The following is a 26,719-nucleotide window of genomic DNA, read 5'->3' as shown; positions in this document are numbered from 1 at the left end:
CTTTTTAAAGTCAATGTGAATTCCTGTATGCAACCCATTTATGTTTAAATTACATGAGATTCAGCTAAACAAGATGTTTAAAAACTAGCTGAAATGAGTTGAAGTGGGTTGCTGGATTGTCCTTGTCCCATGCTTCCATCAGGGTTCTAGACGAGAGAAAGAGAAGGACAGAAAAAGGGAGGAGATGGAGCAAGAGGGGAGGGAGATGTCCTTGTGCAAGGATCCTGATTTTTTTTTTTTTTTTTTTGGGAAAACTCACACAGTCAGAAGCTTCCATAAGGCTTTCAGGACAACACACAGGCAGCTTCTATTTCTTTCACAACTGTAGTTGTCTTTTTTATTTTGCATACCTGTAGCTTGAAGTGTTGATGTCAGGGCATCACAGACAGGAAGTAACACCAGCAGTGAGTATTTTTAGGTTTCCTTCATTTGAAATAAGGTTTTGCATTCATGTTATAAATAATTTGTTAGCACACTTTCAATATGTCAGATCTCATTTCAAATTAATTTTTATCTGTGTCACTCAATAATGTTTGATAAAATTCTGATGAGTTTAATGTTTTTCCGATGTAGTGGCTTTAAAAAGTATTTCGGAATGAAGGCAAGACCTCAAATACCAGTATCTGCAAACAAATGTTGCCAGATCTTTCATTTATACAACCTCTGCTTTTCTATATAATTGTATTACTTTTAACCCATTGGTCTTAACCAACTTATCACATGAAATGTAGATAGATAGATGTTAAATGTATTTTAAACGTGAAGCGAATGTTCACCTTTTAAAGTAAAGTTTCTTCTATTGTCGATAATGAAGTAGTATGGCAAAGGCCAAACTTTTTTTACTTTTTTTTTTTTTTTACAATCTATGCAAAGGATGCATATTTTTGCATTTCATATTTTATTGTAAACATATGCATTCTTATTTTATTTTTGTGGTCTACACAGAGGATACCACATATTTGAATTGGATTCTTTTGGCAGATGCTTCCTGCGTTTATGCTCTCGTTCTAAGGAACATTGCTCAAACAGATTGCTGAGATTATTACCTCATCTTGTTCTCTAATACGAAACCGTACAAATGCAACGCCGCCTGATAGCAGAACAGAGAATGTGGTCAGAGCTGAGGGTAAGTCAGTGTGGTCTGCACTAAGGAGGAAATATTTAATAAAAATAGGTTTTAAAGAAGTATAGGCATTTGCAGAGATGACTGTATTTGATAGAAGTCTATATGTGGTTCACACTGTCAATTCTGATAGTGCTCATTTGGGAATTTCCCTTCAAACCTAACCTGCCACGGGTTAAAGTAGCTTATCCATCCTATGCTATTTGATAAATATAATAATAGTTTACTTCTAACATTTATAAATTAGTCTATCCATATTGCAGAGTCTTGACGATTAGTGAAGCATATGAACAAGATGTGTGTGTTCTTGAGCAGTGCAGAAATAGTCTTGCTGGTCTGTGGCCTGTCTCATTGCAGCTGGGTTGTAAGTACAGGCCTGTGAGTTGTGGCTCTCCCCCAAGCCTTGCTGCACCCTCACAAATATATATCTGGCCTTGCTTTTGCTATTCTGTGGTGAGCGGGTGGCATCAGCCAGGCAGGGAAATTACAAACCAGGCCTAGACTCCCTCTGCCTCCACCCCAAATAAGTAATGACTGGATGTAACAGGAATAGATTTTCTCCTGCGAGGAAACAGAAACCTGAAAATATGCTCTTATGTAGAGAGTCTGTAGTGATATGTGTGTGATACAACTATCTTCTTTCCTTCGATAATACCGATAAAACCGATAGTAGCTCTGTGAGGTAGACACTATTTACTATCATTGAAAGTGGAAAAACTTTCATTATATTGCGGTCTACATAAAATGATGCAAAGACTTCTATGACCTTTACAATACAATACAAATTTACTAAACACTTGCAAGTTCAGTTGTAAACAAATAATAATGTATTGGTATATTTATATTAGTACTTCAAAAAAAATTTGATGACAAAAATACAACTTCTTGGTAACAAGTTACAATAACTTTCCATTTGTTAACATTTGTTAGTTACATTAGTTAACATGAAGTAACGGAAAATGCTTCTAAAGCATTTAGTAATCTCAGTAAATGTTAATTTCAGCATTTTACAATGGTAAAATCAAAAATTGTATCTCTTAATATTATTTAATGAACCTGAGCTCAGATGAACTAACAACAAACAGCTGAACAAATGTATTGCTCATTGTTAATTGATGCATTAACTATTGTTACCTAACAGGACCTTATTGTAAAGTGGGTAAAGCTTTATTTTAAGGTGTCCTTGTTACAGTGTAATTATACATTTAAGTACGGAGTAATATTTATTAACTACATATGGTTAGGGTTAGGGTTACTTGCATGTATTATGCATAATTAATTGGTATAATAATAGTAAGTTTGTGTAATATGTGTAACAAGGACACCTTAAAATAAGTGTTATGATTTTCCAAATATGTATTAAAAACTGCTGTAACCACCTTCATGAAAAAAAATTCTGACTTCCTGTTTTTCTGGTGGGAATGACTAGTAACGACCACATCTGTGTCCATTTTCTTTCAGGTTTTTAGAAGAAGTATGTCACTCTCTCTGCGCTTTGTTTTCCTGCTCCTGACTGCTCTCTGGGGCAGCAGTTGCTTCGCTAAGCCCGCCCCATTCAACGTATCAATGGAGGGTAGTGGGGATGAACCCGAAATCATCTTTCCCATTGCTCGTACCACCCATCTCCCTCCATCCCCCTCGCCTCCTCCCAACATAACAGCCACTTTCATCCGCATCAAAGACTTCCTTTTCAACCAGGTGGTGGACTTCCTGAAGGAGAACTTGCTTCTCATCATTGTCGTGACCTCTCTGTTGGTAGTCATCATCTTTATCGTCTGCTGCGCTTCAGCAATGAGCCACAAACGCAAGCTTGAGGCATACTATCCTCCAAAGACCTACGCACCCAGGAAATACATGAGCCAACCTAGTAAAGCTGTGGAGAAACCACAAAACCAGATTCAGGAAGGTAAGACCACGGCTGCAAAGACCCTACGGGAACCCACTAAAGCACTGGTGGGGGAGAAGGAAGGAAAAGACCCCCGTCCCAAGCCAAAAGAGGTCCAAAAGTTGGAGGATGTTGAAGAGGTGGAGATGCAGAAAGATGAGCCCAAGAAGAAAGAGGAGCCTCAGCCTTCCACCTCAAACGTCACCTCCAGTCAGCCTCTGGTCTGTACGTGCCACCTCAGAAAGGCCAATCACACCACAGCGTGAGAGCTTTTTCTGTAACCGGCAGGAATGACCTTGATACCAAACTTTTTCTACTGGTAGATATACATCTTTTGGTAGAAATGATGCCAATCCTCTTACTCTTTGTGTTATTATTGCTTTGCAACCTGTGTATGTGCCACCAGAGGAAGAGTAGAAATGGTGTTTCTTTACAAATAAGATTGCTAAATAAGAAGCGAGTTGAAATTTTTATTAATGTGGAAAATAAACAACACTTGAAACTATTTTGTGAATCACTTTCTACTTGTGAGAGACTTAAGAAACCCTCTTTTGAAACATGTTCTGACCACTTTCCTTTCAGTTATATTTTACATATGTTTATATGCATAGTAACCCGTAATTTATGCTGTATTTTCCAAAGCTGTAATCAGATGTTAAACACAAGGACTGTTATTTTATCTAAACTTCCTGACTTTCCTCAGTATTTGATTTAATTAGCTAACATTTTGTTAGGTATGTTTAGTTGTGAAAAATAAACTTTCCAAAAAATGTTCTCGTATGCTTTGTTCCAAATAAATAAACTGCTTCAGAGATACAGATACACTAATATTCAAAAGTTTGGAAAGAAGTTGATTATGATTTGTTGAAAGAAGTCTTTTATGATCACTAAGTCTGAAAAGTCTGTATTTAAAAATACAGTAAAAACATATAACTATTTCATTATTCCGGTCTTCAGTATAACAAGAATTTTCCAGAAATCGTTCTGCAGATTTGGCACTCATCCATTTAAAAAAGCTGTATACTACTAAAGATTTGTGTGGAACAACTCAACATATATTTATTTTCAGAATTGTTTAGAATAGAAATTTCAAAAGAACAGAATTTATTTGAAATGAAACAAAAGTTACCACTTCCTTGTTTTGAACTGTGTGGTTTTGTCGAAAGAATTGTGTTGGCTTGGCTGAAGCATATGAAACTCAAGAACCTCTGCAACAGAGCCCAGCGGAGCCTAACGGCGGCAGATACAGAGCTTTTGTCACATCCATACAATGTCCAATCAATATTTCAGAAGCTCATTCCGATAGCCTCTCCGAGATCTGGAAATATCTGGTCTTAATGGAAATATACTGGCTGAGATAGAACCAGACAATCAATTTCAAATTATGCCAGTAATAACATATTTTGTGGATAACTTAAGAATTCCCAAGATTCACCAACTATATATTATCCAGCTTGATTCAGAAGTGGATTCATGGGTGAATTCTTTCATACAAGTAATTTTCTTTCCAGAAAAACAATCCTCACACCTCTTTAACCACATGCAGCTTTTGTTACAATGATGTTATCAGTCTATCATTGATTAATAGCCAGCTGAATGCAAATTAGCCTCATAACTGAAATGAAACCCCACTGGCGCAAGGCCAAGTGTTGGTAGCGTGTAGTCACCAAAGAGTAGACATCAAAGATATGCAGTGAAGCCAGAAACTTGAGCCCCGAAAAAGAACCGTAGCTCAAGGTTGATTTCTCCACTCTTTGTCCACAAGGTGCTAAATAATTCTGGAAATATACACTGCTTTCACTTCACTTGAGGGTGAGAGTGAACTCTTCACTCCTGAACAATTAGATGCAGACTTGAACATGATTTTGGATATTTTTAGCGTAACTCTATAGCTTACCGTTTATTCCCCTAGTTTTGTTCTTCAGATGATCAAATAACGTATTCCTTGCACAGAATGGCTAATAAACATGTTTACTATCAGAGAACTACTCTACTATCCCAGTGCAGCTGTGTCATGGGAAGAGCAACTGGAGTGCCCAATTAATTTGCATTGCGAAGAAGATACAAAACAGGTAACTCAAAACCTTAAGGCTGCCATTAAACTTTGATGGGCCGCTACCCAGGATTTTCAGGGTGAGCACGGACCGTTCTCTAGAAGGGACATGAGGAAAGAGTGAAGAGGTTAAAGATGTGACGCAGATAAAGTGAAAACGAAGGGTCAGCCGAGACAGTGCTAGAATGGTGAGTACCACATCCCTATATCACACGTTTGATAACGCATTAGGAGTCGTGCTCAAGAAAGGAAATACGTCCTGGAGGAGCTGCGGAGTCAATCATGGTAATTAATTTTTCTCAACTGATTCATTTTGGGTTAATTACTAAAGCAGTTACTAACTTCTACTTTCCTCTTTCCTTTGTCTGTCCCTTTTGATCTTTTCCCTCAAGTGAGCCATGCGTCCTAGTCTTCTCTGCTGTCTCTTGTTGTATCTCTGTTCGTCTCTCCTTGCTGGCCTTGCTGTATTCCCCTGCCCCAAAGGCTGCTGCTGTCCCAGTCCTGGTGCTCTGGTTCTGTGCGAGTCTCTTGGTCTGCAGACTCTGCCTCGCTCTGTCCCCTTAAGCACCGCCGTCCTCTCCGTAGCCCGGAATCAGCTCTGCAACGTGGATAATGTGTTCCAGCAATATTCTGGCCTGCAGGAGCTGAGCCTCAGCCACAACCAACTGGTCCGTTTTCCTCGTGGGCTTCCATCAAGTCTGGAGACCCTTCAGCTTCAGGAGAACCAGATCACCTACATCACCGCTGGGTCTCTGAGGCAGCTCGGTAACCTCACACGCTTGGATCTGGAAGATAACCGGATACGAGCAATTCAGCCGGGGGCACTGCAAGGCCTGACCAGACTGAGGATGTTGACTCTGAAGGGGAACAGATTGTCACGTCTGCCAGCAAACCTGCCTTCTTCACTAATACACCTGGATGTGTCCGCGAACTGCATATCTACCCTAGATCTGTCCTCGTTGGGTGCACTGGTGAACCTCCAAGTGTTGAAGATTAACAGTAACTGTTTGCGTTCTATACCCGAGCGGGCTTTTGATGGATTGTCCCGACTCCAATCAGTGGAACTAGCCAATAACCAGTGGGTTTGTGAATGTGATATCTTGTATCTTTATAGATGGCTTCTGACAGACAGGTTACGGATGGCGACGGATCTAGTATGTACAGCTCCTTTGCACCTCGCACAGAAGTTGTTATTGACTCTATCAGTCATGGCCATCTGCCCAAAACTTCTTAAGCCCGTTGAGAGAATATCAACATCAGTGAATACGGAATCTGGGAAAGTGGTTGAAAGTCATATAGAACAGACTATAAGTGCATCCATGTTGGTTAGATCTGACGCCGCTTGCAACACGAGTTCTTTCAGATGTCGAGAATCTTCAAAACTACCTGAGAGCATAATATCAAGGTCCTTTTTGGGGTCAGACCAGCCCACCTTAGAGAGACTGAGCTACGAAGACTGCCTCTCTCTAAATTTGACATCTTTTATATCCCAATCCACCCAAGTACCCTACAGTCTAGCCACAGATGAGGAAGCTGGCTGTGTGGAGAATTCGACAGGTAAGCCACCAGGAGCATCAGCCACTGTGACATCTACTGGTTCAATGACCCCAACGAGAGAGATTGAACTCACTCCTCGGACAATACTACAGTCCAGTGACCCAGCGCTCATTGCGATCCTGGCTGTTCTTTGTGTGCTTACAGGACTGCTGATGCTTACAGTGCTTTTGGTACTGAAGAACATCCTTTTACGAAACCTGAGAGTTGCACCACTTCCACAGGTTCAAGGAGACATTAGCACACATTCATGAATTCATGAATTGAATTAACTGTATTATAGCAAATATTCTGTGTAGAGAGTAATACAAAACGATGGATAATGAAACATGAATTTTTACAGCTTTATTAAGTTTTTGCACAAATAACACAGCACCAAAGTCAAATCTGTTTTTTTTTTTTTTTTGCTTCCAAATCACTCTGAAAACTATGATGATCCCTCTGAAAATCTAAACAAATAGACATTTCAAATCTTTCCTTTTTATAATTTGTAGTAGAAAACATTTACAAACTTTGCAGTAGTATGTATCTGATATAGAGGAAGAGGACATTTAATGTGAGAGTATGAGATCTTTAGGAAATAAAGAGTTTATTTGAATGTGCGTGATTCAGAGATACAGGAGAAAACTTTAATCCAAAAGATCTTCACAGTCTGTAATGCAAGCCACTTCAAAGCAGCAACGCAAAGGCAGCGCAGATAGAGTAACAATGGCAAACGCTGGCTAATGTGTTGATTTTATCCTCAGAAAGCATATAAGCTATAAAAATTTCCTGAGTCACAATGAAAGTGGGTGACAGTGACTCGTCTGTAAATGAGGATATTAATTTCTAGCTTCTGCCAACGTCCCCTTGTCGTCTTTCTGTTTGAGCCTGTAGTCTGCTAATGCAGCCTTGATGGCATCCTCTGCAAGCACTGCCAGAAAAAAAAAAAGATTATGAAATCATAGCATTGGATGCTTTTTTCTTATGTCATCATCCTGTTTACAATCTCAAACACCCATTTTGATACACTTACTAGAGCAATGAAGTTTGACTGGTGGTAAACAAAGTTCTTTGGCAATCTCAGTGTTTTTGATTTTCAGGGCTTCGTCAACCTGAACATGGAAAAGAGAACATTGAATTTTCGGTAGGAATGCTTGAGAAAACAAATATGAAGATAATCTGATCACACTGTGAATTTATGTAATGGTCTGAGTCACAATGACTCACCGATTTTCCCTTCACCCACTCTGTGGCCAGTGAGCTGGAAGCAATAGCTGAGCCACAGCCAAATGTTTTGAATCTGGCATCTACTATCTTGCCATTCTCGTCCACCTGAATCTGTCAGACAGGTTGACAACAAAAATCACTGATGTAAATAGTGTACACACACACACATACACATATACTGACATTTAAAGTCAAAAATATCTTACCTGTAGTTTCATAACATCACCACATGCTGGTGCGCCTACCAAGCCAGTGCCTACATTCTTTGCATTCTTGTCCAGAGAACCAACATTTCTGGGGTTTTCATAGTGGTCCACCACCTTAGAGAAAAGTATGGTGTAAGAATCATACTGATCATAGTTCACAATCAAAGACATTCATCAGAGGACTTGTGATAACAGTTTACACCAAAAGGAAACGTGCCCTTGATGGATAACAAAACAGTGACCTTCATAACAGAGATTGTTCATCTTTATTTGTAAATCACTTATTTAAATTTGTATGTGTAGTTAGTAAAGTTTAGGTTTATGTGGCAGAGTTAAAGATAATGTACGTTACTGTGAAACATCACTGTGGTGTTTTTAAGGACAGGTAACGTTAACTTACACAAGTGGATTACGAAACTAACTGTAACGTTACATATGGATGAATATCATGTTAACTCCGTCTAACATACATAATCTATCTGATGACAAGTGTGTTCTACTCAGACTACCGAAAATATTGTCGTACAAGTTAACGTACATTGCTCTTCTGGTTTGTTTACATACGCAGTAAACTAACGTTAGCTTAGCTAGCAGCAACTACGTTACGTTGAAAGTTGTTCTCAAACATTAGGAACTACAACTTAACCATAAATCAGTTCTAGTGCCATGGTCAGCAGCAAGAAAAAAAAGTGAAACGTACCTTTTTGTGATAAAAGCAGGCTGTATTTAATTCTGGTAATGTCAAAGATCTACTGAAAAGCGCAGAAGATGCACAGCGCTTGGCTGCCGCTGCTAACGCCATGATGTCTGATTAATGACGTCACTGCATAACCACAGATCAACCAGCAGAGGGAGCGCTTTTACCGCATTACACTAATGCAATATACTCTATCTTCCATTAGTGTTTAACTATAAATATTATACATTTTACCTTGAGATTATATTGCACAGATAATTTCTGCCTTATAATCAATATCACCGCTGTTTTACACAAGCAAACGATAGTAGCCTATATTTATCTCAACCAACAGAGGCGATCTTTCACTGCACTGCTCACATCTTAGTAATCATTTATTATAAAAAATATTATAGTTTTCATCTTTGTCTGTAGCTGTGTATTTCTACATGCTGTATGTTATATTACTGCTGCTGTTAACTCATGGAACACAACCAGCAGGGGAAGCTATTTCACCGTGAATTTAAAAACATTAAATGTATAAATATAATGTTTTGCATATTACAATAATATTATTTAATATTTCACGTTTTGCATGTATGTTATATGCAGTGTTGAGAAGGTCTGGTTAAGCAAACCTATTACTGTGAACATGTAATATAGGTTACAGATTACAAGTTGTAAAATGTAATAAAAGTAGTGTAACTATTTCAATTTGTTTATGTAGCCTAATGTAACTGATTACATTTGATGACTTTCTAATTACATAAAAAAATATAAACTTAATCATTTCGAAACATTTAAAGCATGCAGGGTTTAACCTTACAGTAGTACTAATCAACACTGATTAGTGTCTGATTTTAAAATCCTTCTTCACTTGAAATAAGATTATAATAATTTAATTTGAAAGCACAGCCAACACAAAATCAGACTTTTTACTCACAAAATTATTTTTACTTTGAGATTGTTCTGAGATTAAATGATATTTGAAATCATAAGATGGTTTAACAGCTATGATACTGTTTTTGAAATCAAATATTTGCGTATCTAGGACAGAAAACACTGGCATCTAATGGCCTGGGGGGAAAAACAGTTCATTTTAAAATAATGCATACACATAAACCCAAAAAAGGAAATAATACAGATATTAAATAAGCATGCATCCTCTTCTCTGTCCTAAACTCCTGAAACATTTGTTTCATATATCACATATTTTACAGACGTCAATGCAGTTTTGGAAGGAAATCAGTCAAATGTGAGTGAAAATATTCAGATATAACCTCCTTTTTATAACATTTAATAACATTTTCATTAGTAGCCTAACTTGTAATTACATTTAACAGATTACAGTTACATTTATTTTGTAATTAAATTAGACTACAAAATTCCGTAACATGAAACTCCCCAACACTGGTTATATGTGTATATTTGAGAATGTCACGGTATTTTATTATGCCAATACATGACTTGCATGTAGTTAAGCCACGCCTCTTCACTGCACGAGCGCTCTGTTTTTCGCGCGAGGTCTTGTGCTGTGTGCGCGAGCCCTGCCTCTGACTGTTTCCAGGCAGATAGTACTCAAACATGGCGACGACGGGTAACGAAGAGCAGACGTTGTTGCCAGGTATCGAAGAGGAGGCTGAGGGCATGGAGCGAGAGATGGAGTCAGAGGAGGAGGAGGAAGAAGAAGAAGGGATGGGAGTTGAGCAATCCGAGGAGGAAGATGAAGAAGACACGTCTGAAGACGAGCGCGAAAATGAAGCGGAGATCCAGAGGCTGGAGGAACAGGTGAGAGGAATGAATGAGGCTAACGACTCTCCTCACATACGCAGCTTTCAAAACACCGCAAGAACGACTCTGCTGGGGAGTTTCTGTTCATGTATTTAACAGAGCCCGTTTATTGGAGAAGTCATATGTGCTTAACTTACCAAATACATGGCCAGGAGTGATTAAAAACACAGAAATGCATAACGGTTTTCCTGAGGAATGTGGCTAGCAGATGCTTAAGCGAGCTAGCGAAGACTCGTCTTGATATTAAATTTAATCCTCCGAGCTATCTTTTCATTTCGCCTTTTTACATAGGGCTTCCAAATATATGCAGTCCCGGGTGTGTTAAAGGAGCTTTGCGACCTTCCTTTTCAAAAGACTTTGTGAAATATACAGTAATAAAGTTTAGCGTTGGAGTGTTTTGATGACGCGTGCCGCGCGCACGGAGTTTAAATTCGCGCCACAGAGCTGTCAAGAAACACCTATCAGTTCCTGTGAAAACTTAAGATTTTAATCATGTTTATAACAGTAGTTTTAGGTTACAGACCACATGCAGTGGCAGGAGGCGTTCAGGGGCTGAAGATAGACACTGTTGCGCAGTGTTTGGTAATGGTCATGTCCACGTGTTTGTTCTGTGACTCCTTATATTATTCCAGCTCTTGGGTGGTTTCTGTTTTGAAAAACTGTATACAGTAGCATTAGATGAAAACATCAGAGAGGCACAATAAAGGGACTGTATATATTTGTTTTACTGCATTTTTCTTTTTGTACCGAGATAAGAGCACATTTCTGATGTGCATGTATTGTACTGACATTACTTGAAAGAATGCTGTGATCTATATACAGCGCGTTAGGATTAAAGTTATGGTCATTTTAGTTAATTCTGCAAGACAGACTTTTCAGGATAGGAGATGGAATAAAAATGATCCCCTACAACTTACTGCCAGATTTTAAAATATAATTTTTTTAAAGAGTGGTTCTGGTCCTTCAAGAATCACTCTCTACTTATCTGTAGTACTATACAAAAATAGTCTTAATGTATTTCACAATACTTCAGCATGTTATTCTTATTAATTGAGGGTACATTTTTAGGATTTTTTTGACCAAGCAAAGTCTCTGAGAGTCTGCAATTCTGGAGACTCCAGGAAGGTTGCAATTCTGGAAAATGGTGGTGCTGGATACTTGATGGTTTTAAACCTAATTCTTCACATTAATTCTTAAATCTTTTGCAGTTAATGTGTGTCTTTTCATCTCTTTCGTTATTTTATTTTTTTGACCCCGCTGACCCAGTGAGCATTATGCTGTCCAGTAGCCATGTCTTTACTTTGTAATTTCTGTTTTGCATTAGTTAAGAATATTTCTCATTGGGATTTAATCATTTTGGACTTTTCAGTCTCAGTTAAACCTCTTTTTATTTTTTATTTTTTAGCTCATTTTATCTGTAAAAGAAAACATGCCTAATAATTCTACACGCCAGAATATAAGGAGTTTTTCACTTCTAGTCTTCAAGGACAATTATATATAAATTATAAATGATTAAATAATAAGATTATTAGTAGTTGTTAAGATTGATGTGGTTTGGAATTGGTAAAAAGTGCTTGAAAATAAAAAATGTCACCAGAATATCAGAATTCTTTTTCCTGCAAGTTACATTTTCTGTGATTTTTTTTTTTTCCATGAAAAGTGCACATGTTCGTTTAAGTCTCTGTGTCCTTGCATGCATCGTTTTGTTTAATTCAGAGCATTCCTGAGCAGTAAAGTCACTGAGGTTTTCCGTACAACCACAGTCATGTAACAGCTGTGATGTCAACTAAGTGTGTCCGATCTCTAATCCATCAGTCTGTTTGTTTTTTTGCAATATGTAAGCAGAGATTTAAAGATTTTCTTATTCCCTGCAAGATGTAGTGCCTCAGTTACAAGAAGTCACACGCATTATCTGATTTATTCCAATAATTTCCAGTCCCACACAGTTTCTCTCTCCGTGGGAAGTGGCGCTGTTCCAGTGTCTCCCACTCTTGCATGCTAGACTACAGTGAATGCCCACCTTGTCCAGATGAAGCTATCCTCCCATCCAAACATATCAGTTGTTAAACGTTTGGAAAAAATCTGTACTGATGAAGTAATGCGGTTTAGAAGACAAAAGATTTATCTTACCAAAGCATTGCAATCATTTTATGTTTTTTGAATGCTTCATTATTTAGATTTTCCTTTATGATGTGTAGTCTCATGTTGACATTGATGCTGAATGAGTTTAGCATGTTTATACTTTATTAGGTCGACTAGTACAAAATGCTTGGTGAATCAATTCAGTTGGAACATTTTGTGAAGTGTCATAATGCTAATGTCACCCCCCCCCCATGTGCCATTTCTACAGCTGTCAATCAATGCATTTGACTACAACTGCCATGTAGACCTAATCAAACTCCTGCGGCAAGAAGGGAAGCTTCACAGACTGCGCAAGGCCAGGCAGAAGATGAGTGAACTATTTCCTCTCACCGAAGGTGGGACATCCTTATTTTCTTTCTGTTCTTTGTTCTCTTTATGCTTTAGCCAGATTTTTCTCTGACATTGCAACAGAGAGATCGGAGCCGATCATATCATTTTGAAAGAACAAGTGCTTTTAGAGTGCAGGCTATTTTTTGATTTGTTCTTGAGGTTTGAGTATCCATCACGCTTTAGGAATGATGGTCTCCAGGAGCAGGACATTCTGCAGCAGCCCTGCAGGAAACAATTTGAAATGGGATGATGATTCTAATGAATTTAATGCACATGATAATAGGACATCTTTATAGTGCGCTGGCTGGACTGCAATAGCAGGAAAAAAAATGCTTTTAGAAAATTTGTTTGTTGCTAATGATGAATCTTTCAGAGAAAAAGATATTTAAACTTTGAAAGTGCATGTATTTAATATGTGAAGGAGTGTTCAGATTTTATGATGTGGAGATATAGGTATTGTGTTACGGTGTTTGACTGATTTGTTCGGTGGAACAGAGATTTGGCTGGACTGGCTGAAGGATGAAATCCGTGTGACAGAAGACGAATCAGACCGTGAGAAAGTCTACGAGCTGTTTGAGAGGGCTGTCAAAGATTATATGTGTAAGTGTGGTTAATTGTATTCCTATTCATCGGTTCTTTGAAATTGGTCAAATTTTTTTATTGTTTTCTAAATGTTCTAGATCAAGTGTATGAACTAACTGTAAAACACTAATTGTGTTAGCAACTATAATTTGATTGTTTTGAGTTAAACCTGTGCTGGAGAATTAAAAAAGTGTTACTGGTAAACCCATCCACAGGTCCAGAGATCTGGTTGGAATATGTACAGTACTCCATCGGTGGAATGGGAGCCCAGGGAGGCATTGAGCGTGTTCGCTCCATCTTTGAGAGGGCGCTGACTGCAGTAGGCTTACACATGACTAAAGGAGCTTCAATCTGGGAGGCCTACAGGGAGTTTGAGATTGTTATTCTCTCCACAGTCCAGGTATTTACTCTGGGTTCCTACTCTGATTTATTGCAGAATATCAGCATGGGATTAAATTGCTATGAAAATAGCAACCTAAAATACTGTTTATTTAATATGAACAGAATGACTTTTGATGTTAAATAGGTCTTTTAAATGATTGGTGACAGTGTTTTGTTTTGTCATGCTTTTTAACCCAATCCTCTGTTTTTCAGCCTCCTCCTGGCAGCGTTGCATCAAAGGAGCAGCAGGAGCTGCTGAATGCCCAGCTCGAACGCATACACAAACTCTTTAGACGACAGCTAGCTGTTCCTCTGATGGGTGAGAGCCGCTCTGTTTCTCTCCTCTCACTCCTACAGTCCCCCACCCTCCTATTCTTTCTTTTCTCTTTTCAGTGTTGGAATAAATAATCGGAAAAACTTGTGTCCACAGAAAGAAAGGGTTGGGAGAATTGATGCCGAAAGAATTTTGACTATGACTAAGATTGCGCAATTTGGAAGAAATAAAATAACCCTATGTCTAGACTGAACTAAGATCTGGTCAAATTGGATTGATTAAGGCTTAAGTTACAAATAATATTGATTGTTGCATGTGGTTTCCTTTCATTTGGATTTCTGAAAGCCAAGTAATGTCGGTCCTGTCAGGTAGACACCAGTGCTGCCAGAAGCAGCTTGCAGATAACCAGATGGTCTGGTTTTGTGAGCAAGGTTTTTTTTCCCGCTTCTCTCTTGCCGGCTGCTTTTGGCACAGGAGATGCAGAGGAGAACGCTCTGATCACATCCCACTCAGCTCAGAGAGCCAGATCGCAGATTAGGTTTTCGTACAGCATTGCTCATGTTTATATAGCCTTTCTTATTTGTCAGAAAATTGTAGTGATGTCATAGGTGAGAAATGCAGTAGTATCAGAAATACTATTATTCTAAACATCTTTGAAACAGAACAGACTCTGTGTGCCCCTGTAACACAGAAAAATGAAAGATTGCTTTCAATAAGCTTGCTTTCTGATCGCTTTGTGTTGAAATTGTGTTCTTTAGATATGGAGGGGACGTATGCAGAGTACTCGGATTGGGCTGACGACGGCGTACCTGAGACGGTCACGCACCAGTACAGACATTCCCTTCAACAGTTGGAGAAATGCAAACCTTTCGAGGAGGCTTTGGTAACTGTTTACTTGTCTCACTGCTGTAGAGAAAATTTTGTTTTCTGATTTGATCTGATGTGAAATTATGTCTCTGGCAGCAGCTGTGGTTTTATAGATGGTGATTGTGATTTAGCTACAGCCTGCTTGCAGCCAAAATCAGCTTTTCATAAGTGTCGTTTAGAGAATCTGATTGAACTAAACGTGTGGTAATGAAAGCTCTTTGTTCACAAACAAATGCTCAGCGACTCCTTACATTAATCTTTTCCGGAGAAATCAAAATGGGAATCTCAGTTAATTTAATCTCGTTATTTAATTTATGCGTTCCTTTTTTTTTCTTGTTTCTTCAATTTCTTTTTTGTCTTTCATCAAACATTAAATGCTTGAACCATCTCTGAAACGTAACCATTTGGTGCTGGCAGAAGTCCTTCACAGTTGACTGCAAAACCCACACCCTTTTCACTATTTAATTGATTCCTGATGGACAAAAGCAACTGCTCTATCTTTTTTCACTCTCAGAATATCCTGTTTTTCTTGGACATTCAGCACACTAAAGAAACAAAATGGGTTTGGGTAGCCAAGGTTGACTTTAAAGCTTGTATTCATGCGGTTAGACCTCAGCCTGACAAACACACAAACTAATCAGTGACCCTGTTTTTGTTGCAGTGGAGTTCTCAGAACTAAATTTGTACAATTAAGACTTATATTATGTTTTTTTAAGCTGCAGGTTTTCATATTCAACACATGCATATTTACAATATTTATATTTTAAAATTCACTCAAGTCACAAGAAGAACTGAAATCAGAGAACAAATTCAATCTATGAAAGTGGAGATGTTCCCAGAAAGAAGTGAATTAAATTAAACCGTACTTCACAAATATTTTGAATTGCTGAGAGATGGATGTTTTTAATGTTCAGCAGCGTAATCAAATACGTGCTTTTGCGATCTTTTCATTAGAACAGATGTAATTTTTCTGTATGTTTTTCTTCCCTGTTAAACTCAAAAGCTGTTGTTTCTTATTTGAGCCGTCTAATTCTGTTCTTTTGTATTTTCTAGCTGGTCTCTGAACCTCCAAAGCTGGCAGAGTATCAAGCTTACATAGATTTCGAGATTAAGGAAGGAGATCCAGCTCGTGTCCAGATCATATTCGAGCGAGCGCTGGCAGAGAACTGCCTCGTGCCGGACCTGTGGATCAAATACACCTCATATCTGGTGAGCGACTCTATAAGCACATGTCTGCTTTTACCAACAGCCTTCTGCACCGCTCGCAAACTGACTGATCCACACGTGTGCCAACCCCACACCTCCCTCTGTTTATTCAGGAACATATTAATTGCTTTAATGGGATGGTAATGAGATGCACAAGCCACAAATGTGCAGCAGCGTAGTTGCAGCTGAGAACACATTAGAGAGCCAGCTCCTCACCAGATGGAGGAGAAGAAGAAGGGGGGAAAACTGCGAGTTAACGAGACAGAAAGAGAGATGGTGGGAGGCATGTAGGGAGAGAAAAATTAGGACGAGAAGTGGGGGGAGAACGACACCTCCCCATATTAGCAGCCGAAGTGGCAATCCATTTGGGCTTTCTGATTCAACGACTCAAGTTAATGAACTTCTGCATTAAGGGCTACGGGTGGCGTGTGTTGGTGGAGCCCATTCAGGCGCTTGAATTCCTGGCAGCTATGGATGTGCGAAGTAATTAAATCAAAACTTCATGCTTGTACTCTCTTAGGTGATTAAATTGAGATGCTATTTAACTAAATTATATGCACCTCACACTGTGAGTCACAGAGCTGCTTTGCCTAATGGATATATTGAGGTTATTACTTGATTTTACAAAGTGCTGTATTGTATCTAAAGCCTCCTAATGACCTGCACCACTTTAGGATCGAATGTTGGATCAGTTTCCATAAAAAGGAATGAATTTTATTCCAATGACTAACATCCATCCATCACCGATTCAACTAGAGCATTTACCTAGATATATCTGTCATATTTTAACGGTCCTAATATTCATCCCTACTAACAAACTTGGTGTGCTTTAAAGAATGATGTAACTGTGATTCATACTTCAGCAGATATCATCATTAAGTCATTGATGTAATGGTTTTGAAGAGCAGTGAGCAGATGTTGAGTTGGCGTAGGGTGTGCAAAGTCGAGATTTTATGCATCTCTCCCGTTTGTAGAGGCAAAATTGTATTTTACTGAATGATTATTGATGTAAGGCAGTTAAGCACAGACCGATTTATCTTGGCTATAGATTTAATCTCTTACAACGGAGGACTGATTCCCTGCTCAACGTCTCCTTTAGCTCGATGTTATATGTAATCTTTGAGCAACAGAGGTGCTTGTAAATGGGTTGGCAGCAGAACAGCAGTGCTGGATTGGGTGGGGGATTATAATCATTACAGACTACTCATCTCGCACACACACACACACACCTGCTCTTCCTGGAGCGTGTTCAGTGGCTTTGGTGCAGAAGGCAAAAAGACCATTTCTGTGCATTTTAATAAGCAATTCTTTAAAATGTCCTATGACCTTTAGGTTTCTGTCTTTCTCAAGACCAGTTTATTCAAGACTTTGAATAAAAATGGATTCTTGTGGACCTATTTGCAGTGAGAAACATTAATCCTTCATCAAAAAAAATATATATATGCATATTAGAGCTGTCAAATGATTAATCACTTCCAAAATAAGTTTTTGTTTGCATAATGTGTGTACAGTGCACATTTTTTATGTGTATATATATAAATACACACACATGCATGTATTTCAGAAAAAAATCTGTTGTTTATATATTAAATATTTATTTATAATATAAATTATATAAAAATAAATACATGTAAATATTTTTAAATATATATACATACATAACAATTCTACACAGAACACACATTATGCAAAAAAAACCATTTTGGATGCGATTAATCACAATCATTTGACAGCACTAATATGTGTGTGTGTGTATACTAATATATATGTGTGTGTGTGTGTGTGTGTGTGTTAGAAAAGGCATTAGCTGCTATTATAATGATATTATATCTGTTATACAGTTTTGTTGTATCCGGTGTGAATTTGCTTGTGATTCACACTGATGTGTATAAATATATTTTAACATTTTGCTATGAATAGGCCATCAGCAATTTTTGCCTTTTTAATATGAATAGTCCTTGATATCCTTGAAAGCTGTCATGATATCTCTCCCAAAACAGCTGTTTGAATTAATCAAGATAATGATTTCCTTTCCCAATCAATCTGTAAAAACATTTACATGCTGTACATTTGGAAAAATCAGCTGTCAAGCAACCTGAGAACGGCATTATAGTTATTCTGAGTAACTGTGCATCTGTCTGAAACGTAGTCCATAATTCTAATGTTCTGACCTGTTCAAACCAGTATTTGACCAGGAAGTCAGGACCTTCCCCTATTTTTCTTTATCAAATTGGAAATGGTAATATTCCACAATCAGAATGTTTGGTGATGAAATTTTTTTTGTTTGTCACAAATAGCTGCTCTTGGTGGAAGTAGGCTTTGACACTCATCTACTTAGACTGCTAAATTTATTTTAGAAATGATTTGGTGAGCTGCTCATAATTGTTTTTCTGTTCTTCCTCAGGATCGTCAGTTGAAGATTAAAGACCTAGTTTTATCTGCTCATGAGCGGGCCGTCAGGAACTGTCCCTGGACCATGAGTCTATGGAAGAGCTATCTTTTGGCTCTAGAGAGGCATGGAGCTGACCATCAGACAGTGACAGGTACTTTCAAAATAAAAAATAAAAACAAAAGCAAAGGCAATATCTGGGAATTCAGAAATCTTACTCTATTTATGCTTAACACAATATTGGCTTGAAATTTTATTTGAAGTTTCTTTAAATGTATTTTTGAAAGTCTTAGATTTTCTCCCTCGCCTCTCTTTATTCCATCTGTTTAACGCGCTGCAGTGCTCTTTCAGTAAAGATTTCAACTTAACGCAGACTGTCATGGCGGGCCTTTATGCAAAAATGGACAGGTTTGCGTGAATTAGTGACATTTATAGATGAGGATATGATGGTTAGCTGAAAGTTTTTTGCATTGAAGACGCACAAGTGAACGAGTGTACCTAATAAAGTGGTCAGTGAGTATATAGTATAAGTAGTCAAGAAATCCTGCAAGTTCAATGGTCAAAAGAAATGAAAACACTGTTAGCAATATTGAATCATTTCATGAATGGCGGAAACATTATTGCAGGAATTGAACAAACGATTTTAATACACAAGGCTTGACATTACCAAGCATTATAATTTCTTTGTTTTCAGATGTGTTTGAAAAGGCCCTGAACGCAGGGTTCATCCAGGCGGCTGATTATGTAGAAATCTGGCAATCTAATCTGGACTACCTGAGAAGACGTGTTGATTTTAGCAAAGGCAAGAGCATACGTTTTGTTTTTCTTTCTTTTTTACTGCTGGTTTGCTCTTACATTCTGAAGTTTTGGCAGTTGATATCAGATGAGTGAGTTTGATGATTAATTTTTTTGATTATTGCAGAATGGAGCAGGGAGTTGGACGAGCTGCGGGCAGCTTTTGCACGCTCCCTTGACTACCTGAAACAGGATGTAAAAGAGAGTGAGTATCTGTTCTGTTTTTATGAGGTATGAGAGTACTTGTAGTAAAAAAAACACATGTAACTGCTATCTCGTTTCTCAGGGTTCAGTGAAAGTGGAGATCTGTCCTGCATAATAATGCAGATCTGGGCAAGGATAGAGGTGAGGAAACACTATACTGCTCCATCTGTCCATCCTCCATTAACTAATGTCGTTCTGCTGATTACAGTCTGTCCGGAGTTTTTACAGTGCTGCTTGTGTTTGATTGCTTTAAACAGGCCTTACATTGTAAGAACATGCAGAAGGCCCGTGAACTGTGGGACAGCATCATGACAAAAGGCAATGCAAAATATGCCAACATGTGGCTGGAATATTACAACCTGGAAAGGTCAGTCAGTTTGTGCATCTGTTGAGATGTTTTCACTTGATGCACAAAATGCTTTTTGGATCATTCTCTAATTATGCCTGGGAAACATTACGTAAATTTGATTTGTTCATTAAATAATAATTAAATACTCTGAAATTCATGTTAATTTGAGAAAAAGGTGTTCATTTGGGGACAAAAAGGAAGCATTTTCACTAGAGGTCTTAGATTTTTAGACACTGTATTATTGCTGCAAGCACTGGTAATCAGCCAAGATCTGATCAGAAATACTGAGATTAATTTTGTCTATAATGGGGAGCCTTTGAATATTGAGTTATACGATGGGTACCTTTGAGTCTAAAAGTTTGAGAACTATTGTGTTTTAAAGATGACATAAAACAGCCTTTGCAACACATTTGACTTCAATAGTGTAACGTATTTCTGAGTGAAGCAGAATATTCAGGAAGTAATGTAGGGGATAACGTTTATCAATTGGGATTTTGACTGGATCAGAAGGGGGTTGTGTGCTATAATATTAGTTAATATAATTTTTCCCTTTGCTGTGAGACCTTGGTTATATCAGCAGAAACATCTGTTCTATTTAATGGATTGAGCAAGTTATTACATTTTAATGAAATTATGAAAACAGACATTTGTGACCTGTGCTGGACGAAATGAACCTTGAAAATGATGGAAGACTAAGCAAAAGCCAATTTTGAGAATTTTTATAATGCTCAGTTCTAATATAATATTTCACATTCAGACTCATTTTGTCTGCACTTGTTGCATTTCTATTCAGAATAATGTGCATTTATAATAAGTTAGGGGTTGATTTTATTTTGATTTAATATTATTGTCTTTAAAACTTGGAACGGCAGGTAAAAGCTGCTGTTTTGTCTCTGTATGCATGTTTGTGGATCAGGTCATATGGAGATGCTGCTCACTGCAGGAAGGCTCTCCACAGAGCTGTACAGTGTACATCAGACTACCCTGAGCATGTCTGTGATGTCCTGCTCAACTTTGAAAGAGTGGAGGGTGAGTTAATTGATGCATTTATAGATTTGTTTATAAGGGTGCCCAGATTTGTAGGGTTTATTTGGATGTTTTTGTGTCTCACAGGCTCTCTGGAAGACTGGGATGCTGCAGTCCAAAAAACAGAGACTAAACTCAACAGAGTCAATGAGCAGAGAGCAAGAGTAAGTCCTAACTAGTCTCCATGGGATTTTCTGGATACCGGGATTTTCTGGATTACATTTTTATGTATGTCCTTTCTTTCCCGGAAGTAATGTAGTGACAAGCAAGCAGATACATCTTTCATGCTTGTCTTGAAGCTTGCCATGTGCAAATGTCCTTTTGATGTATTTTTTTGAGCTGTTTCGATGCTGTTTCTGCAGGTGGCTGAAAAAGAGGCTGTCCTAGCCAGACAAGAAGAGGAGAAAGCTGAGCACAGGAGAAAAGCCAAGGCCGATAAAAAAGCCCAAAAGAAGAGCCAGAAAGCAAACAGTACTGGGGATAAACGGAAAGCTGAAGATGAGGACGAGGATGAATGGGGAGAGGATGAAGGTATGGATGAAGTTGCATAATTCTGTTGTGTAAAAAAAGAGAAAATGGAAATCATTTCCAAACAAGTGTGGTTTAGACTTCAGCTGTACTGATGTATCAAATGTGTGCAGAGCTGCCATCCAAGAGGCTCCGAGGGGAGGAGGACTTTGGTAGCACAGCCACAGAGGAGCACATGGAGACAGAAAGTGGGCTTTTCAGTCGACGAGCTCCACCACCACGTAAATCTGAGCCACCCAGTTTCCATAAGAACCAACAGGGACTGTCTGAAGCCCCGCGACAGCCCCAGGAGCAGCGCAGAGATGAAGATTGTGTATTTGTCAGTAACTTGGCTTTTAATCTGGAGGACCCAGAGGGCAAGATGCGAACATTGTTTCAGGGTTGTGGGACTGTACAGCAGGTGCGACCCGTGTTTACACCGAAAGGTGTGTTTAGAGGCTATTGCTATGTGCAGTTTGAGGACAGGGTGGCTGTATCCGAGGCACTGAAACTGGACAGACAGGAGGTGGATGGGCGGCCCATGTATGTGTCTCCTTGTGTGGACAAGAATAAGAATCCTGACTTCAAGGTATCTAGAATGTATACTACGGAGTTTGTGATCTAGTGTTTATGATGTTCAAGTGAACAATTTGTTTATCATTTTTAAAATGTGAATCAATGTGTCTTAGGTTTTTAAGTACAAAACAGCAATGGAGAAGCACAAGATCTTTATCTCTGGCCTGCCGTACTCCTGCACTAAAGAGACACTGGAGGATCTCTGTAAACAGCATGGCACAGTGAAAACCATCCGGCTTGTCACCAACCGCTCCGGCAAACCCAAGGTGAGTGACAGGCCTCTGTCAATAATATAAATAGACAGTTTGTACTTTTTTGTACAGAATGTCCTAGTGTCCTGCAGAATATAGTCCATGTATAAAATGAATGGAAACTAACAATTACATTCGATCAAAAGTTACTGTAATCATTTTACAAAAGATTGTATTTCAAATAAATGCAGTTTTTTTTTTTACTTTGTTCATCAAATAATCCTGAAATGTAAAAAAAAAAATATTAAGCTGCAAAATCTGTTAAAACTGGTAATAATAATAATAATAACCATTATTAATAAGTGAATCATATTAGCATGATTTCTGAAAGTTCACGTGAAACTGAAGACTATAGTTAAGATGCTTTAAATTAAGCTATCACCACAGGAATAAATAACTATTTTTCTATTTCAGTATATCTAAAAACGATTGCCGCCTTCAGTTTTTTGTCCAATTCGAATATCTAACATGCTTAAATCAAGCTGCAAAATGAAGAAAAAAAGTCTTGTTTTATGAGAAACTGAACAAAATTGAGTTAATACTTAAAACCATAATAAATATTTGTCAGTAGGATATAAAAACTTTGAATTATAAAACCATTTGAATTAAGCAGATTTTTCTGAGCCCAATTGCAGATTTGTTTTAATCGTGAACTTGTTTAATTTATGAATTTCTCATAAAACAAGACTTTTCATTTAATTTATCAAGTAAATGTATTTTAATTCAAGAATATTTTAGATGTTTGCAGTGGAAAACAAGAGAAAACTAACGAGGAAAAACAGAACATTTTCTGTGATCAGAAAGAACGGAGCAGAGCAATTCAAGACTTTTTTTTTTTATGAATTAAATAGTAATGAAGAATTATTTGGTTGTGTTGCTAATACAACTCATTATCTGTTGGCTCGGTTTACATTTAGAGAAGAACATACTGTCTTAATAAAACCTTCTGAAACCCTGTAAAGTCATCTCAAAGCTGATTTTCTCAGATAATATTCATGTTCCTGTAGATGCATTAACTGTCCAAAAGTTCAACCAATATTACTATTGTCCTGTGTTGTTGAGTGTTCACATAAATGCATGTGTACTTTGTAGGGTTTGGCGTATGTGGAATATGAGAATGAAGCGCAGGCCTCGCAGGCTGTGATGAAGATGGATGGCACCATGTTGGAAAACTTCACAATCTCTGTTGCCATTAGCAACCCTCCGAGCAGGAAGATGGAAGATAAAGCAGCACCAAGTCGAATCCTGGGGGCATCGACACTGAGGCAACCTCAGGGAGCGTAAGTACCTGATACGCCAGGTTAGCTGGTCTGGTGTTGAGTTACTATGTGGATGTCAGTTATTATGGTGGGAAAATCAACACCCATGTTTCCAGAGAAAAAGGCATTTATTGTCTATTCAGTGTGTGTCAGTGTGGCTTGGTTTGCAGTAAATGCTGCTCCACACAAACTCATCTCTGCATTTGTTGTGAGTTTGGGTCGATTATAATGTTCATTGAGAAGACAACATGCACCAGCTACTACAAGAGATTTCTAATGAGATTTCTAAACCTTCCCACGGCTTTGTGCCAAAATGAAAGCTTGAATTTTGAAAATAAAGAAATCAGGAATTAAGTATTAATATTAGTGCTGTCAAACTATTGATCGCGATTAATCAAATCTAAAAAAAAGTTTTTATTTGCGAAATAAATCTGTGTGTACTGTGTATATTTTTGTATATATAAATACACATACATGCTGTATATATAAAGATGCGTGTGTGTTTATATATACATAATAAATATGCACAGTACACACACATTCTATTAGAGCAAAATCCTTTATTTTAGATGTGATTAATCACGAATAATCGTTTGACAACACTGATATTATAATTTTACTATAATACTATGAAATTACTATTATGTTTCTTAGATATTAAATTTATTTTACTATGAAATAGTATTATATATTTTTTTCAGTTTAATATTTAATAATTTTAAAGTTTAATATAAACATTTAACAAAAAGATTAGTCTAGTTAAGTTGCAATTGATTTATAATATCTAAACTAGTTTCTACAGCTTTCATAAATATTTCTTTTTTTATGTTATTTTATTAATAAATAAAATGCTAGTCCTACAAAGCAAAAAAAATGTTTTAAATGTTTATTAATAAGATATACATAATAGCAATTAAATTTTTCCGGCCAAATTGTGCTTTTTTTTTTTTTTTTTTTGTTCTTTGTGGAAAAAAAAAAGAAAAAAAAAAAGTTATTTCTCTTTACACATTTGAATTGTTTTTTGTTTTGTTCAGAAGAGGAAAAGGACGCACTCAGATCTCTCTGCTGCCACGCTCTCTGTACCGACAGAGTGCTCCAGATGCCAAAGCAGAGAACGGGACTGTTTCTGCACCACACGCCACAGTGACCGATGGAGTGCATGAAGGACCTGGAACCACAAGCCTGGACACCCAAACCAAGCCTCTGTCCAACGAAGACTTTGCCAGGATGCTCCTCAAAAAGTGAAACTGTATGCAGAGACCACAAGAAGAATACCTGCCTTCTGACAGAAAGCCATGCTGTGTCCTTTAGAAGTCCGGTGGAGAAACAGCGTTTTAATTTAGCCTGCTTTCTGTAAATATGTGACCACTCCCAACATATATAGGAAAACTATTTTAACACCTCAACCTTGGAGATGCGAGCTGTATTGTTTTCTTTATTTCTTAGTAATAACGAATGGGATTTGTGGGCAGATTTCAGATTTTGTCAGCGAGTATTTTTTTAACAGGACGTTGAAACAAACGATGTGGTGATCGTTGTTTTAAAAGGTATATGCAAGAAAATTAAATATTAGGATATGTGATGTATCATAAATAGGATTTAACTCTGCTTCATTTCTCAGTAGGTCCCTTTTGGGGCGGCTGATATGTAGATGCATCTTGCACCTCTGTCTTGTCAAAGCCAACAATAACAACAAATAAAGATCAAAACCTTTATTTTACATATTCACTGAACTGCACGTTGTATAAATAATTTATTTGCAGTACCACAGCCATTTGAACCAGTCTCGCATGTGTACATTTACAATTAATAAATAAACTGTCTTCATAGATGAAGAAGACTAATGGAGTAATAGTTGATCTTATCAGCAAATTAAATCCAGCACCTTGCCAACAACATGTCACTAAGAGTTTCAGCTTTTGTGTTTATTAGACTGAAATGCTTTAATTAAAAGCTGTACACTGTCCTGGTAATGAGTAGATTCTAGTTTTGTCACATTTTGTATTTTCTCCAAGCACTGCCCTTTTGATTCTTGTTTAATTGCTGACACGGCTTGTAAACCTGGCTTACCTTGTGTGCTCACTAATGGTCTGAAGATTAAAGCTTGTGCTTCACACACATATATTCAGTTCAACATTCAGTCTAGAACTCCAGTTTTAGCTAATCTAGAACCCATGCGTTTGCGGTGATATTTGAGTCAAGGGCTGGCTGAGGAGCACAGTTGCTGCTTTAGAACCTATTGGGTCCTTCCCGTAAGTTGAAGAATCTATGCAGCTGTATATTGCTAGAACCTTCCACTACGAGTTCACCCGATTGTGAACCCATCCTATACTGTATTGTGTGTGTGTGTGTGTACACACAACATATATCATCTAAAATGTCCTGGATATTAGTATTATTTACTGGTTTTGATGGTTATGATGGACTTTTGTACTTCATCCATTATTAAATGTTAAGCTGATCTATTTTTTTAACTGCAGGGTCATACACTAGACAGTTTCCTCCTGTGTTGTTCTTTTGATTGTGTTTGATTCCCGTTCCCACCCCTCAATGGTTGGCCATAGTTTTCTAAAGCATTTGTATATTTGGAACTAAAAAAAAAAATAGGAAAAGTAGCTCTATATATTTGCGTTTGATCACCACAGTGGCCTAAAGTAGTGATTGAGAAAAAAAATAAAAAAACGTGCTGTTGCAATGTCTTGTTCAACATTAAAAATAATGAAAACATGGTATACATGTGGTAAATTGTGCACTTTGTTTTTTAATTTGGTTTATTGTATCAATTATTTGATTTTAGATTGGGCCATTTTTATTTAGCACCGTCATGTTTAGGCAATCTTATAATTATTTCTAATAATGTTCCTGTTGTATTTCCTGTGTTGCTCAAATTGTGTGGTCATATGGTTTTATTTTTCCTTTTTATTAAAGCCTAATTTGTTTAATGAAGCAATTAAACGTATGTGGTTGTCAAACATGACTTGTGCTCATTTGTAACATTTTCTCATTTCGTTTTAGCTTTGATCTTTTGTTAAGGGTACAAGCTGACATTTACATATTTCACAACAGTGCTATTATCCTACATAT

General features: G+C 37.6%; 3 protein-coding genes across 3 annotated transcripts; 2 read left to right on the top strand and 1 right to left on the bottom strand.

Annotated features, from left to right (window-relative positions):
* The first annotated feature begins 117 nt into the window (after positions 1-117).
* On the top strand, positions 118-3,766 carry LOC127958822 (transmembrane protein 119-like). Its single transcript, XM_052557828.1, has 2 exons — positions 118-404; positions 2,585-3,766. The coding sequence occupies exons 1-2, from the start codon at positions 369-371 to the stop codon at positions 3,272-3,274; spliced, it is 726 nt and encodes a 241-aa protein (XP_052413788.1). The 5' UTR covers positions 118-368; the 3' UTR covers positions 3,275-3,766.
* Positions 3,767-6,945: 3,179 nt separating this feature from the next.
* On the bottom strand, positions 6,946-8,896 carry LOC127957720 (iron-sulfur cluster assembly scaffold protein IscU). The gene is made up of 5 exons (XM_052556364.1): positions 8,731-8,896; positions 8,031-8,144; positions 7,825-7,935; positions 7,631-7,709; positions 6,946-7,528 (listed from the first exon to the last, which is right to left on the bottom strand). The coding sequence occupies exons 1-5, from the start codon at positions 8,830-8,832 to the stop codon at positions 7,437-7,439; spliced, it is 498 nt and encodes a 165-aa protein (XP_052412324.1). The 5' UTR covers positions 8,833-8,896; the 3' UTR covers positions 6,946-7,436.
* A 1,035-nt stretch (positions 8,897-9,931) lies between these two features.
* LOC127957717 (squamous cell carcinoma antigen recognized by T-cells 3-like) lies at positions 9,932-26,607 on the top strand. The gene is made up of 19 exons (XM_052556362.1): positions 9,932-10,494; positions 12,848-12,974; positions 13,465-13,569; positions 13,767-13,951; positions 14,146-14,251; positions 14,965-15,089; positions 16,127-16,282; positions 18,684-18,822; positions 19,363-19,470; positions 19,591-19,668; positions 19,750-19,808; positions 19,925-20,034; positions 20,933-21,045; positions 21,130-21,206; positions 21,405-21,573; positions 21,684-22,138; positions 22,239-22,391; positions 23,469-23,656; positions 24,670-26,607. Exons 1-19 carry the CDS (start codon positions 10,291-10,293, stop codon positions 24,878-24,880), a joined length of 2,868 nt encoding a protein of 955 aa, XP_052412322.1. The 5' UTR covers positions 9,932-10,290; the 3' UTR covers positions 24,881-26,607.
* Positions 26,608-26,719: the final 112 nt, after the last annotated feature.

This window comes from Carassius gibelio, chromosome B5 (assembly GCF_023724105.1).
Source record: "Carassius gibelio isolate Cgi1373 ecotype wild population from Czech Republic chromosome B5, carGib1.2-hapl.c, whole genome shotgun sequence".
Classification (NCBI taxonomy): Eukaryota; Metazoa; Chordata; class Actinopteri; order Cypriniformes; family Cyprinidae; genus Carassius; species Carassius gibelio.
The sequence above is the reverse complement of the archived record's forward strand: the minus strand, read 5'-3'. Positions and strand labels throughout refer to the sequence as shown.